Source organism: Eurytemora carolleeae, unplaced genomic scaffold (genome assembly GCF_000591075.1).
Source record: "Eurytemora carolleeae unplaced genomic scaffold, Eaff_2.0 scaffold588, whole genome shotgun sequence".
NCBI lineage: Eukaryota > Metazoa > Arthropoda > Copepoda > Calanoida > Temoridae > Eurytemora > Eurytemora carolleeae.
Window position 1 is genome coordinate 21,358 of NW_019396804.1, and position 12,292 is coordinate 33,649.

Below are 12,292 nucleotides of genomic sequence, written 5' to 3' on the forward strand. Positions count from 1 at the left end.
ATAAACCCAGATTATACTGTACATAAACCCAGATTATACTGTACATAAACCCAGATTATACTGTACATAAACCCATATTATACTGTACATAAACCCAGCACAATCAGATCAGTAGTCTCATCCTCATCACCATCATACTGTACATAATCCCAGTTTATATTGTACATAAACCCAGATTACACTATACATAAACCCAGTTTAAACTGTTTAGTTTTTAAGTGTACATAAACCCAGTTTATACTGTTTAGTTTTTAGTGTACAAAAACCCAGTTTATACTGTACATAAACTCAGCAGTCAGCACAATCAGATCAGTAGTGTCATTATCATCACCATCAAACTGTACAGGTGACATGTGATAAACCCAGATTATATTGTACATAAACCAAGATTTTACTGTACACAAACCCAGATCATACTGTACATAAACCCAGATTATACTGTACATAAACCCAGATTATACTGTACATAAACCCAGATTATACTGTACATAAACCAGTTTATAAAGTATGTAAACCCCGCTAAAATCATTTTATACTTTACAGTTTTTTATACGTAAACCTAGTTTATACTTTACATAGACTATTTCATAATGTATATAAACCAGTTTTTTAATGTACATGAACCCAGTTTATATTGTACATCAACCTAGTTTATACTTTACATAAATCAGTTTATACTGTACATAGACTAGCTTATAATGTACATAAACCAGTTTCTAATGTACATGAACCCAGTTTATATTGTACAGCAACCTAGTTTATACTTTACATAAATCAGTTTATACTGTACATAGACTAGTTTATAATGTACATAAACCAGTTTTTATTGTACATGAACCCAGTTTATATTGTACATCAACCTAGTTTATATTTTACATAAACACAGATTATACTGTACATAGACTAGTTTATAATGTACATAAACCAGTTTTTAATGTACATGAACCTAATTTATATTGTACATCAACCTAGTTTATACTTTACATAAACACAGATTATACTGAACATAGACCAGTTTATAATGTACATTAACCAGTTTTTTAATGTACATGAACCCAGTTTATATTGTATATCAACCTAGTTTATACTTTACATAAACACAGATTATACTGTACATAAACCCAGTTTAAACTGTTCAGTGTATATAATAAAGAGAAACCACAATTGAAAATAATCGGTTATCTTGATCAGAAAAAGCTAATAAAGGTACCGTTGTGAATTAGAGAGTCTCTTGAAATTACGCCTACTGTCCCTTTTACTTACCCGTATATTCTTGCTGTACATCTCTCCATCATTATCTGTTTTCCTCTTCAGCCCAGATTCATCTTTCTTTGGAGAAGATTCAGGTCTTACTCTGGCAAAAACAAATATGTAACTTATTGAAGTATTAACTCATTTTTATTCTTCTTGAGTTGAAAACCTTAGAATGGGATATCCTTAATCCCGATCGGTTATTTAATCTGGAGATTAATAACAAGAGGAGAACAAGCAATATTTAATCTGGAGATTAAGAAAAAGTTCAGCTCTGGTAACAAAATGAAAAATAAATCCGGTATTTAACTACAAAAGAACTGGAGAAAAAAGAGTGTTTTATCAAAACTATCAATTTTGCACAAAAGAGAATGATTGGAATATAAATTAAAATCAAATAACCAGAAACCTTGTCCCATCGAAGACAGGAAAACTCAATAAATGAAATCTCAAAACAGAGTTGTCACAATAACATGAAACCACACGAATATGTGACAGTGTAACACATGACAATGAAGAAGGAAGTGGGGGAGTCGAAGAGGTAGCTAATGAAAACTATGCATCAATTTCCAATTGCTTTTATTCTAGCCCTAGACTTGTAAATTTAAATCTATAAGTTGTTTGTTTCTAATTTCACTTTTAGAGAAGAAATTGGCAAAATTATGATTTGTGCTTGAGAGTATGCAAAGTTCGGCTCANGGTCCCCACCCCTCCTCCTCTGAAGGAGGGTAGAGTATATCACCCTGTATACCTGACACAAAGGTAGGTATATGGTCCCCACCCCTCCTCCTCTGAAGGAGGGTAGAGTATATCACCCTGTATACCTGACACAAAGGTAGGTATATGGTCCCCACCCCTCCTCCTCTGAAGGAGGGTAGAGTATATCACCCTGTATCCGGACTCCACGGAGCTTGTTTGTTTCAGGGTTTCTGTATTTCAATCCTTAAGTTAAAATAGATTGATCAGGGATATATATTTTCTTGACAAATCATCCCAACCTCATCCCAATTTCTCCAAATAAGATTTTCCCTAACTGTATTTGATTACGAAGAATATACATGAATTTACAAGCAATTTATTTAATAAAAGATTCTTTGATGATCTTACACTCTTTTAACCCTAAATTTTAATTATTTTCCCTAAAAATTAACCATTGTTTTCATAGTCAGCCAAACAAACATTTTATGGCGAACAACGCAAACATAGCTAACTTCTGTAGAAAAAATTGTATTTCACGGGGGGGGTGATTTACAAAGAAAATATACACCCCTGTGCATTTTACAGGGTAAAAATTCAAAAGTGAAAAGGCCGAAAAGTATACATCTTCTTAAAAAAAGGCATTAAAAGGCATCACCCAGCCCTTTTAAATTGAAGGCAGGGTGTGGAAATCCATAGTTGGTTTATCTCTTAGGTTTAACAATCCCAACACTATAGGAGTGACGGCAGGGCAGTAGTTCCGGAAAATACTAACTAAATTCCTTAAAAATCTTAGATGAATTTAAATTATATCAAACAATTTAAATGGCCTTCATTGATTTTCATAAGAAGTTTATTTGTTTTAAGCTGGGTAATACAGCAATGAGCAGTCCAAAATCATAAATAATGAATGGTCTAAAATTAAGGCAAGGCTACAACTACGAATTTTTTGGGACACTGTAGTTTTGCAATTTTGCAAAATTATGATAATGTAATTTTGCAATTCATAATTATTATGCAAAAACGACAAAAATTACACAATGTTTACGTTTATATTCATTGTTATGAATGAAGGAGACCTGAACCTGGGCCAATTACCTGTAGTCCCTGGAAACTGAGCTGCTACTGCAGCAAGAGTAACTGTTCCTGAAAAATCAGAGCAATGAGCTTAAAAAATTTTCCTAAGGGAAATATACATTTCAATAAAATTATCCCTACCCTTTTTTTAGGATATTGAAAAGTTAAAAAACCAATATCTAACCAAAGGATATTACTTTCTGTTTGGACTTACCATCACTTTCTGCTGGGTCTTACCCCCAACTTTTTGCTTGGACTTACCATCACTTTCTATTTCGACTTGCCATCACTTTCTGCTGGGTCTTACCCTCAACTTTTTGCTTGGACTTACCATCACTTTCTGTTGGGCCTTACCATCACTTTCTATTTCGACTTACCATCACTTTCTGCTGGGTCTTACCCTCAACTTTTTGTATGGACTTACAATCAAAATCTGTTAAGACTTACCATTACTTTCTGCTAGGACTTACCATCACTTTTTGTTGGGATTTACCATCACTATCTGTTGAGTCTTACAATCACTTTCTGCTATGACTCACCATCACTTTCTGCTAGGAATTACCATCATTTACTGCTGGGACTTACCATCACTATCTGTGGAGACTTACCATCACTTTCTGCTGGAACTTACCATCACTTTCTGCTGGGACTTACTATCACTTTCTGCTGGGATTTACCATCAATTTCTGTTGGGATTTACCATCAATTTCTGCTGTGACTTACCATCACTTTCTGCTGGGATATACCATCAATTTCTGCTGGGATTTACCATCAATTTCTGCTGTGACTTACCATCACTTTCTGCTGGGATTTACCATCAATTTCTGCTGGGATTTACATATAATTTTAAACATAGTTTTTAACCTACTGTTGCAATAATAATGGGAGATGGATTTATTTTCAAATACAGGTTTACTCCTCATATTTTCTGGGGTTACAAAACTTGAGCTTATATCTCAAAACAACAATGAAAAATTAGAAATACCTCCAAATAACAAATTGTCACCTTTGTAAACACAAGGCAACTGCTTAATGTTTTTCTTGTAACAAATTGAGTTTTTTGTTGTCTTCAAGCCGCCATTTCTGTTTTTAAAATTTTGCGGATTTTTTTATCTATTTCCAAGAATATCTTCTAATTAGGATGAGGATGAAGAGGAAGAAGAGGATAGGTCTCGAAAGAGAAGAAAGAAGAAGAGAAGGAGGAAAAGATCTGAATCCGGATCTGGGTCAGGATCCAGATCAGGCTCAAGATCCGGTTCTAGGTATTCCCCCCCTCTCTGGTTTTAGGAGTAAAAAAGTTTTTTTGCAAGTTTTTTTTTTGCAGTTTTTGGTTGATATTTTACCCCTTGGATCCGGATCCGTGGATCCGCATATTTCTGCCAAAATCTTGCGAATCCAACGGGTCCGGATCCTAAGCATAAATCCGCATATCACGGTGACTATTAAACCACAATCAAAAATAATTAATTTTCAACCAGTAAAACTAGAATTTCTCATTTATCCACCGTTAAATGGTGCCGTTGTGAAATTCCTTCAGGAAATTATCTGTCTTTGGATAACTACCTTTGAAAAACTACCTTTAGGAAAACGTATTTTAAAAATTTACCCTTTAGGAAATACCTTTGGAAATTTACTTTGGGATAGTGCCTTGTGGACGCTATCCTCGGCCCCCTAGCCTCCTAGATGCAACGCTCGGCCTGAAAATTGTCTTAACATAAATTAATTCTAAAAATACAAAAAATATAAATTTAGATGAAAATAGTTGAAATCTAGGTCATGCTGAGGCTTTGAGACTGACCATAGGGAGGGGGTGGCGGGGGCCCAGAAAGATCCTGGCCTTCTTAACTTTCAAAATACTTGTTGGATCGCGTCGTGCACACCCGCACAGTGATTGTCGTGACCTTCCGGAACTTTTATGTTTTTAGTCAAAACGTTAGAGCAACTTTCATTCTTCGGCGAAATTGCGTAGTTAAAAATTCATTGTATTCAAATTATACGACATTATTTATGGCGAATTGTTAAGCCTTACAATTACCAGCACTTGAAAATGGCAGCTTAGCAGTTTTTAACTCACTTTTTACTTTGAAGTTTTCAGCCTTCAGGGTTCCGACTTAATTCGATAATTAATAAAAAGTTTATTTATATCGATTGCAGGTAAAAAAAACATTGTAAAATAAAATAACCCGAAAATCAATGAATCATGAAGCGAGTTTGGAGAAAAATTACAAAGACAACTGATTTTAGCTTAAAGGGTCGTGTGCTAAAAGTTTCAATAAATATAAAACAAAATAGTTTATTATCATTTAAAAAGAAATTTGATACATTTACTAAACCTCTCTTTATATCGAAACTGATTACAGATTACGAAGCAAAAAAAATAATTTGTGGATGTACCCCTTTAAACAGCTTAGTCTTAAAATAGTTTGCGGCATTGTTTGAAAAAGTTACTGCGCTTGAGAAATTTCTAATCTAAACAGTTTATTTGAGACGCTTTAATTTTAAATATACCACGCATTTGTAATTTAATTATTAAACAAAACGATAAATGAAAGAATTTCACATGCAGTATTCTTTGTTCTAACTCTTAAAAATATTGCATTTACTTAAGATTGTTTTCCATTCTTTAATATTTAACTTTCAGCGGGAAAATGGCCGATTTTATGGACGAAGAGGCCGTGGAGAGCGAGGAAGAAGTGTCCGGTAAGAAATCAATAATTTCTATTATTGTAATTCTCCGATTTTTAAATGTGTGCGTTTCTTTCAGGTGATGAGGATGCCATTCAGGCACGGAAGAATAAGAAACGCGCGTTGGACGACAGCTCAGGTGAATAAAAAGTTCTATTCCAGATTGGGTTTAATCCAAGTTTACATGATCTCACAAGCTTGAGGGTTATTTCCTAGAGAACGATTTTTGGACCCATNTAGCAGCCGCGCTCGGCCCAGATATTGTCTGAACCTAACTTAACCCTAAAATAATAATTTTGCTGAAATCATGCACAAAATTGGTTCTCTAGGACAGACCCAGCTTGAGAATCAAGCGTTACCAAGGTTAGACTCATAGTTACTCCCGCCGTTTACCAGCGCTTGGTCTTTAAATACGATTTTAGCTATTTTTCCCTATAAACGTCGATTTACTCATCTTAGAATCTCAAAACCAGACTAATAACATTCCCGTGGTTCTCTCCGTTCCCAAATCAAAATATGAGGCAAATCGTTCAAGGTGTTCATGAGTTTTGATCGGTCATACAACAAAACAAACGAACAGAGATTACTACTTACAGAGTATCTTGTTTACTAACTATTTAACTAATGGAGGGGGGAGGGGATCGGCTTTTTACTGGATAAAATCTTGTTGATGGATTTTCGTACCCCCGCCCCCCCCCTTTAAAAAATGTACAAAGGTTTAAGTATGACTTGGGCCCCCTTGCCTGTTCTGGCCTCGGCGCTCGGCCCAGCAGTTGTTTTAATTTAACATAACCCTAGTATAGTACTGAATATATTTCATGTATGTTTTTTGATGAAGGGGCGGGGGGAGTGGGTCCAAAAGTTTTACTCTAGGATTGAACTGCTTACTAGGTTTAAACATTTATGATTTAAACAATCCATATCTTAATAGATGATTGATAAGTTTGATTCTAAAATATGTAACAAATATTTTAAACATGTTGTTTCAAATTTATCCCCACTTTTTCTCGTTTTCCCATCCCCCACCACCACCACATACACTAAGCTAATGGGTTATTTCGCAAAATTAGGGAATTCATATTTTAAAAACCAAGCTAAGAACAATCTTGTGGACCTAACGAGATATCCTATCAAAATTTAAAACTAAGCTGTTAAGGGGTGTCTGAGTTAAGATCGGGCATACTATCTAACAGACAATCAGAGATTTCTACTTTATATGTTCAGATGATGAAGAGGATGAGGATGAGGAGAAGGCAATGGAAGAAATGAAAGACTTTATTGCGGTAAATCAGTTTGTAATATTCAGAGGCGCAACAAGAGCTTCCACAAAGGGAAAAAGAAGAAGAGAAGGAGGAAAAGATCTGAATCCGGATCTGGGTCAGGATCCAGATCAGGCTCAAGATCCGGTTCTAGGTATTCCCCCCCTCTCTTCGTAGTGCATCGTCAACCAAGTCTATTAATGAATTTTTCATAAAGGGACTGTAGATCACGTGCTATGTCAAATTTATAACTCTTGGTACCTCTTAAACCTCTTTCTTTTTCAATCCTGCAAAGAGTTTACTTCTGACCAGTGCTTAGGATCCATTTAATTTTGATGCGGATATCCTGGATCCGCACTGGAAAAAAATGGATCCGATTTAAAAAAATGTACGGATTGTACGGATTTTTAAAAAAAAATTGTACGGATTGTACGGATTGTTTTTCGAAAATTGTACGGATTGTACGGATTTCTTCTGAAAATGTACGGATTTTTGTACGGATGGGTTCAAAAAAGTTTTGGCCACCCTGTAGCTTTCTTAAGACAGGTTCCACTCATGGCTTTCTATAGGTAGGTTCCATTCATAGCTTTCTTAAGACAGGTTCTATTTATAGCTTTCTATATGTAGGATTCACAGCTGTCTATAGGTAGATTCCATTCATAGTTTTTTAGGTAGATTCCATTCTTATTTTTTATAGGTAGGTTCCATTCATAGCTTTCTATAGGTAGATTCCTTTCATAGTTTTTATAGCCATGTTTCATTCATAGCTTTCTAAGGAAGATTCCATTCATAGTTTTTATAGCCATGTTCCATTCATAGCTTTCTATGGGTAGGTTCCATTCATAGCTTTCTATAGGTAGATTTCATTCATAGCTTTCTATAGGTAGATTCCATTCATAGCTTTCTTTAGGTAGGTTCCATTCATAGCTTTCTATAGGTAGATTTCAATTAGCTTTCTATAGGTAGGTTCCATTCATAGCTTTTTATAGGTAGGCTCCATTCATAGCTTTCTATAGGTGGATTCCATTCATAGCTTTCTTTAGGTAGGTTCCATTCATAGCTTTCTTTAGGTAGATTTCATTCATAGCTTTCTATAGGTAGATTCCATTCATAGTTTTCTAAAGGTAGATTAAATTTTTACTTTTTACATCTAGGTTCCTTTTATAGCTTTCTCAAAGCTTCAAAAATTAAACAAATATGAATAAATCAAGTTTTGTTATTATTTATTTGGTTAATTTTAAAAAATTAGGAAAGAATATGTTCACCCCGAGCTGTCTGATATTAATGCACTGTGGAGAGTTTATCACATGGATGAAAAATGGTGCCAACTACAGAATAGGTAACCCCCCCTTCCCAGTATATATTTTCTTGTTTTGTCAAAAATAGCCCCTTTTAAAATTCACTGCCCCCTGTAATGCCTATTAGTTATATTTAGAATTCCCAATTAACATTACATTAATCAGTTCTCCTGTTAACCATAAACATATACAGATACCCTCAATGAAACAGTCCCTTTAATTAGGAATTACGCTTACAGTCCCTTTAATTAGGAATTATAGATTTGAATTGTTTAGGAAAAGAAACATGAAAAGATTGTTTGAGAAAATGCAAGTTTATCAGACGGATTGTTTATTGGCAGACCCTGATGCACAGCTACCAGAGGGGACTATAATGATGAGTCAGGTATATAAGGGTTAATATAATTTTAAACATAGTTTTTAACCTACTGTTGCAATAATAATGGGAGATGGATTTATTTTCAAATACAGGTTTACTCCTCATATTTTCTGGGGTTACAAAACTTGAGCTTATATCTCAAAACAACAATGAAAAATTAGAAATACCTCCAAATAACAAATTGTCACCTTTGTAAACACAAGGCAACTGCTTAATGTTTTTCTTGTAACAAATTGAGTTTTTTGTTGTCTTCAAGCCGCCATTTCTGTTTTTAAAATTTTGCGGATTTTTTTATCTATTTCCAAGAATATCTTCTAATTAGGATGAGGATGAAGAGGAAGAAGAGGATAGGTCTCGAAAGAGAAGAAAGAAGAAGAGAAGGAGGAAAAGATCTGAATCCGGATCTGGGTCAGGATCCAGATCAGGCTCAAGATCCGGTTCTAGGTATTCCCCCCCTCTCTGGTTTTAGGAGTAAAAAAGTTTTTTTGCAAGTTTTTTTTTTGCAGTTTTTGGTTGATATTTTACCCCTTGGATCCGGATCCGTGGATCCGCATATTTCTGCCAAAATCTTGCGAATCCAACGGGTCCGGATCCTAAGCATAAATCCGCATATCACGGTGACTATTAAACCACAATCAAAAATAATTAATTTTCAACCAGTAAAACTAGAATTTCTCATTTATCCACCGTTAAATGGTGCCGTTGTGAAATTCCTTCAGGAAATTATCTGTCTTTGGATAACTACCTTTGAAAAACTACCTTTAGGAAAACGTATTTTAAAAATTTACCCTTTAGGAAATACCTTTGGAAATTTACTTTGGGATAGTGCCTTTGGGTATTTTTCTGGGAAAATGCCTTTGGTATATTTGTGGAAAGATGCCTTTGGGTATATTTGTAGGAAGATGCCTTTGGGTATATTTGTACTGTTCAGTGTATATAATAAAGAGAAACCACAATTGAAAATAATCGGTTATCTTGATCAGAAAAAGCTAATAAAGGTACCGTTGTGAATTAGAGAGTCTCTTGANAAGAATATGTTCCTTTTGGTATATTTGTGGAAAGATGCCTTTGGATATATTTGTGGAAAGATGCCTTTGGGTATATTTGTGGAACGATGCTTTTGGGTATATTTGTGGGAAGATGTCTTTGGGTATATTTGTGGAAAGATGCCTTTGGGTATATTTGTGGGAAGATGCCTTTGGGTATATTTGTGAAAAGATGTCTTTGGGTATATTTGTGGAACGATGCTTTTGGGTATATTTGTGGGAAGATGTCTTTGGGTATATTTGTGAAAAGATGTCTTTGGGTATATATGTGGAAATATATCTTTGGTAAAATGCCCTTTGTATTGTACTCAAGATAATTTTCTAACTATGTTCGATGTTTGCAGGTCCAGATCTAAATCTAAAGCCCGCTCCAGATCCAAATCCCGTTCTGAGGGTTCAGATTTAGGAAACCAGATATTCCAGTTTTATCCAGTTGCATCAAATAATTAATCCAGTTTTATCTAGTCATTATTATTGCATTTTTATCTAGTTATTATTATTCCAGTTTTATTCAGTTAATATTATCCCAGTTTTATCAAGTTATTATGATTCCAGTTTATTTAAGTTATTATTATTCTAGTTTTATCTATTTATTATTGTTGAACAGCTTTATTCAGTTAGAACCAGATCTATCAAATGTTTTTTTTCGTTTCGATTTTTTTATGGTTTTGATTTTTGTAAGATATCCGAAAATAAGGTGATTATCTGGTTGTAAACAGATGATGACGATATGGATCTCATTCAGGAGAACCTTGGAGTCAAGTTTCAGAAGAAACGATCAAGGTCAGCCATTTCAAGTTTTTTAGATATGACTTGACATATATTTTCAAAAAAATTAATCGAATAATCTTTATTGTTGAATTTCAAACAGACATTTTGAATTTTATCACGACTAATTTTAATCTTTTTTTGTAACTGTAGAACCTTGCAGTTTGCTTCCACAATTTTCTAAATTAAATCCACATTTTTATAATTCCATCTACATCTTTAATTTTTTATCTACCATCTTGAATTTTTTAACCGCCATCTTGAATTTCAAATCCGCCATTTTATTTTGTCCGCCATCTGAAAGTTTATATCCGCCTTCTTGCATTTTATATCCACCATCTTAAATTTTACATTCGCCATTTTGTAAGAATTTCATATCCGCCATCTTGAATTTTACATCAGCCATTCTGAATTTTATATCCGCCATTTTATTTTTTCCGCCATCATGAAGTTTGAATTATTTTAGGATCCAGAAAATGGACTCGGACGAGTCTGAAGATGAGAGTAGAAGAGATGCTAGTGGTTCAGATGACGAACTCCCGGATCCAGAGAGATCAAGCAGGTGATATGATTTGATTTGAATTGATTTGATTTGATTTGATTTGATTTGATTTGATTTGATTTGATTTGATTTGATTTGATTTGATTTGATTTGATTTGATTTGATTTGATTTGATGTTTAAGCAACATAATATAAAAAGAATACAAAATATAATCATTTTACTTAGATATAAAAAAAAATTGTTTACAGGGCTAGATCTGGTTCTGTAGAAAGTGATGACGGGATACAGGTATAGTGTTGTTAATCGGTTTTAAACATTTTTTACAAAATTTCAAAACTGTATTCTGTCCAAGTTTTCTATATTAAACTATGCAATATTTTTATTTTTAATGAAAAATTGTAAGCGATCCAAAAACGATTAATTTATAATACGTTCGTTTTTGTTTCGTTTTTAGTTTTTTTTTGTATACATTTTCTGTCAGAGTCAAAAATAAATGTTGAGCATAAACAATTTTGAAAACATTTTCTCTTTTTACAGTTTACACAAATTTTGACCCCGAAAAAAAGTGTCGGGCTTATGTAATAATAAGAGCTTTTTTGTGTCTGAAGGGAACAGTCGACGATGTTATTTTTAAACAACTTTCCATTTAAAAGAGTGGCATATCCGATTCACTAAGATAATTATGTATCTGATGTTTTAGGACTTTATAGTGGACGAAGAAGGAAAGCCGATTGAGCGGAAGAAAAGTCGAAAAAAGCATATTTTCGACGATTCCCAACGTCAGCTGGCCGAAGATATCTTTGGAGTAGCATTCGACTACGAGGTAGAAATGTTTAATGTTATTTATTTATTTAAAAAAATATATTCTATTTAACATTCATTTTCCTCATAATTATTCAATTATCTACTTTAATTTTATTAGTTATAAAAGGATAATATTAAAATGTGTTCAATAAACATGTTACAAGTACAATTGAAGATTGTACTCCTCAGTACACTACTATATACCCTGAATGTTTTTAATGACCCCGTGAACTACACAGTACACTTGTACAGGAGTTTGCCCAGTCTGAAGGAAGTGGAGATAGTTCAGAGGAAGACTTTGATCCAGATGAAGACGAACCAGGTATCAATCAATTAATCCACCACAAATAATCAATTTATTAATTAATCGATCAATAAATCCACCATTAATATTCTATTTATCAACAACCAACCGGCCAATCAATCCATTCATCAATTAATCCTCCAATCAATTCATTCATCAATTAACCCTCCAATCAATCCATTCATCAATTAACCCACCAATCAATCCATTTACTTAGATATA

The 12,292-nt window shown here is 33.8% G+C and overlaps 2 protein-coding genes across 2 annotated transcripts in view; one reads left to right on the top strand and one right to left on the bottom strand.

Annotated features, from left to right (window-relative positions):
* Nucleotides 1-60: 60 nt before the first annotated feature.
* LOC111708847 (TAR DNA-binding protein 43) lies at nucleotides 61-3,947 on the bottom strand. The gene is made up of 7 exons (XM_023482348.1): nucleotides 3,893-3,947; nucleotides 3,356-3,373; nucleotides 3,046-3,093; nucleotides 2,140-2,193; nucleotides 2,003-2,066; nucleotides 1,264-1,354; nucleotides 61-137 (listed from the first exon to the last, which is right to left on the bottom strand). Exons 1-7 carry the CDS (start codon nucleotides 3,945-3,947, stop codon nucleotides 78-80), a joined length of 390 nt encoding a protein of 129 aa, XP_023338116.1. The 3' UTR covers nucleotides 61-77.
* A 1,672-nt stretch (nucleotides 3,948-5,619) lies between these two features.
* Nucleotides 5,620-12,292, top strand: part of LOC111708848 (transcription elongation factor SPT6) — a 30,660-nt gene continuing 23,987 nt past the window's right edge. Inside the window, exons 1-10 of the mRNA XM_023482349.1 lie at nucleotides 5,620-5,724; nucleotides 5,789-5,848; nucleotides 6,934-6,992; nucleotides 8,968-9,089; nucleotides 10,036-10,097; nucleotides 10,411-10,474; nucleotides 10,926-11,021; nucleotides 11,211-11,250; nucleotides 11,663-11,785; nucleotides 12,019-12,088. Of these exons, the coding sequence (XP_023338117.1) occupies nucleotides 5,673-5,724; nucleotides 5,789-5,848; nucleotides 6,934-6,992; nucleotides 8,968-9,089; nucleotides 10,036-10,097; nucleotides 10,411-10,474; nucleotides 10,926-11,021; nucleotides 11,211-11,250; nucleotides 11,663-11,785; nucleotides 12,019-12,088 (748 nt within the window). The 5' untranslated portion in view covers nucleotides 5,620-5,672. The remainder of the gene's footprint in view (nucleotides 5,725-5,788; nucleotides 5,849-6,933; nucleotides 6,993-8,967; nucleotides 9,090-10,035; nucleotides 10,098-10,410; nucleotides 10,475-10,925; nucleotides 11,022-11,210; nucleotides 11,251-11,662; nucleotides 11,786-12,018; nucleotides 12,089-12,292) is intronic.

Coding starts and splice junctions, on each gene's coding strand:
- LOC111708847 (XM_023482348.1), bottom strand. CDS start 3,947: ATGAGGAGTAAACCTGTATTTGAAAATAAATCCATCTCCCATTATTAT. Junction 1,355..2,002: donor TATACCTACCTTTGTGTCAG/GTATACAGGGTG, acceptor TGTTTTTGCCAG/AGTAAGACCTGAATCTTCTC. Junction 138..1,263: donor TGTACAGCAAGAATATACGG/GTAAGTAAAAGG, acceptor GATTATGTACAG/TATGATGGTGATGAGGATGA.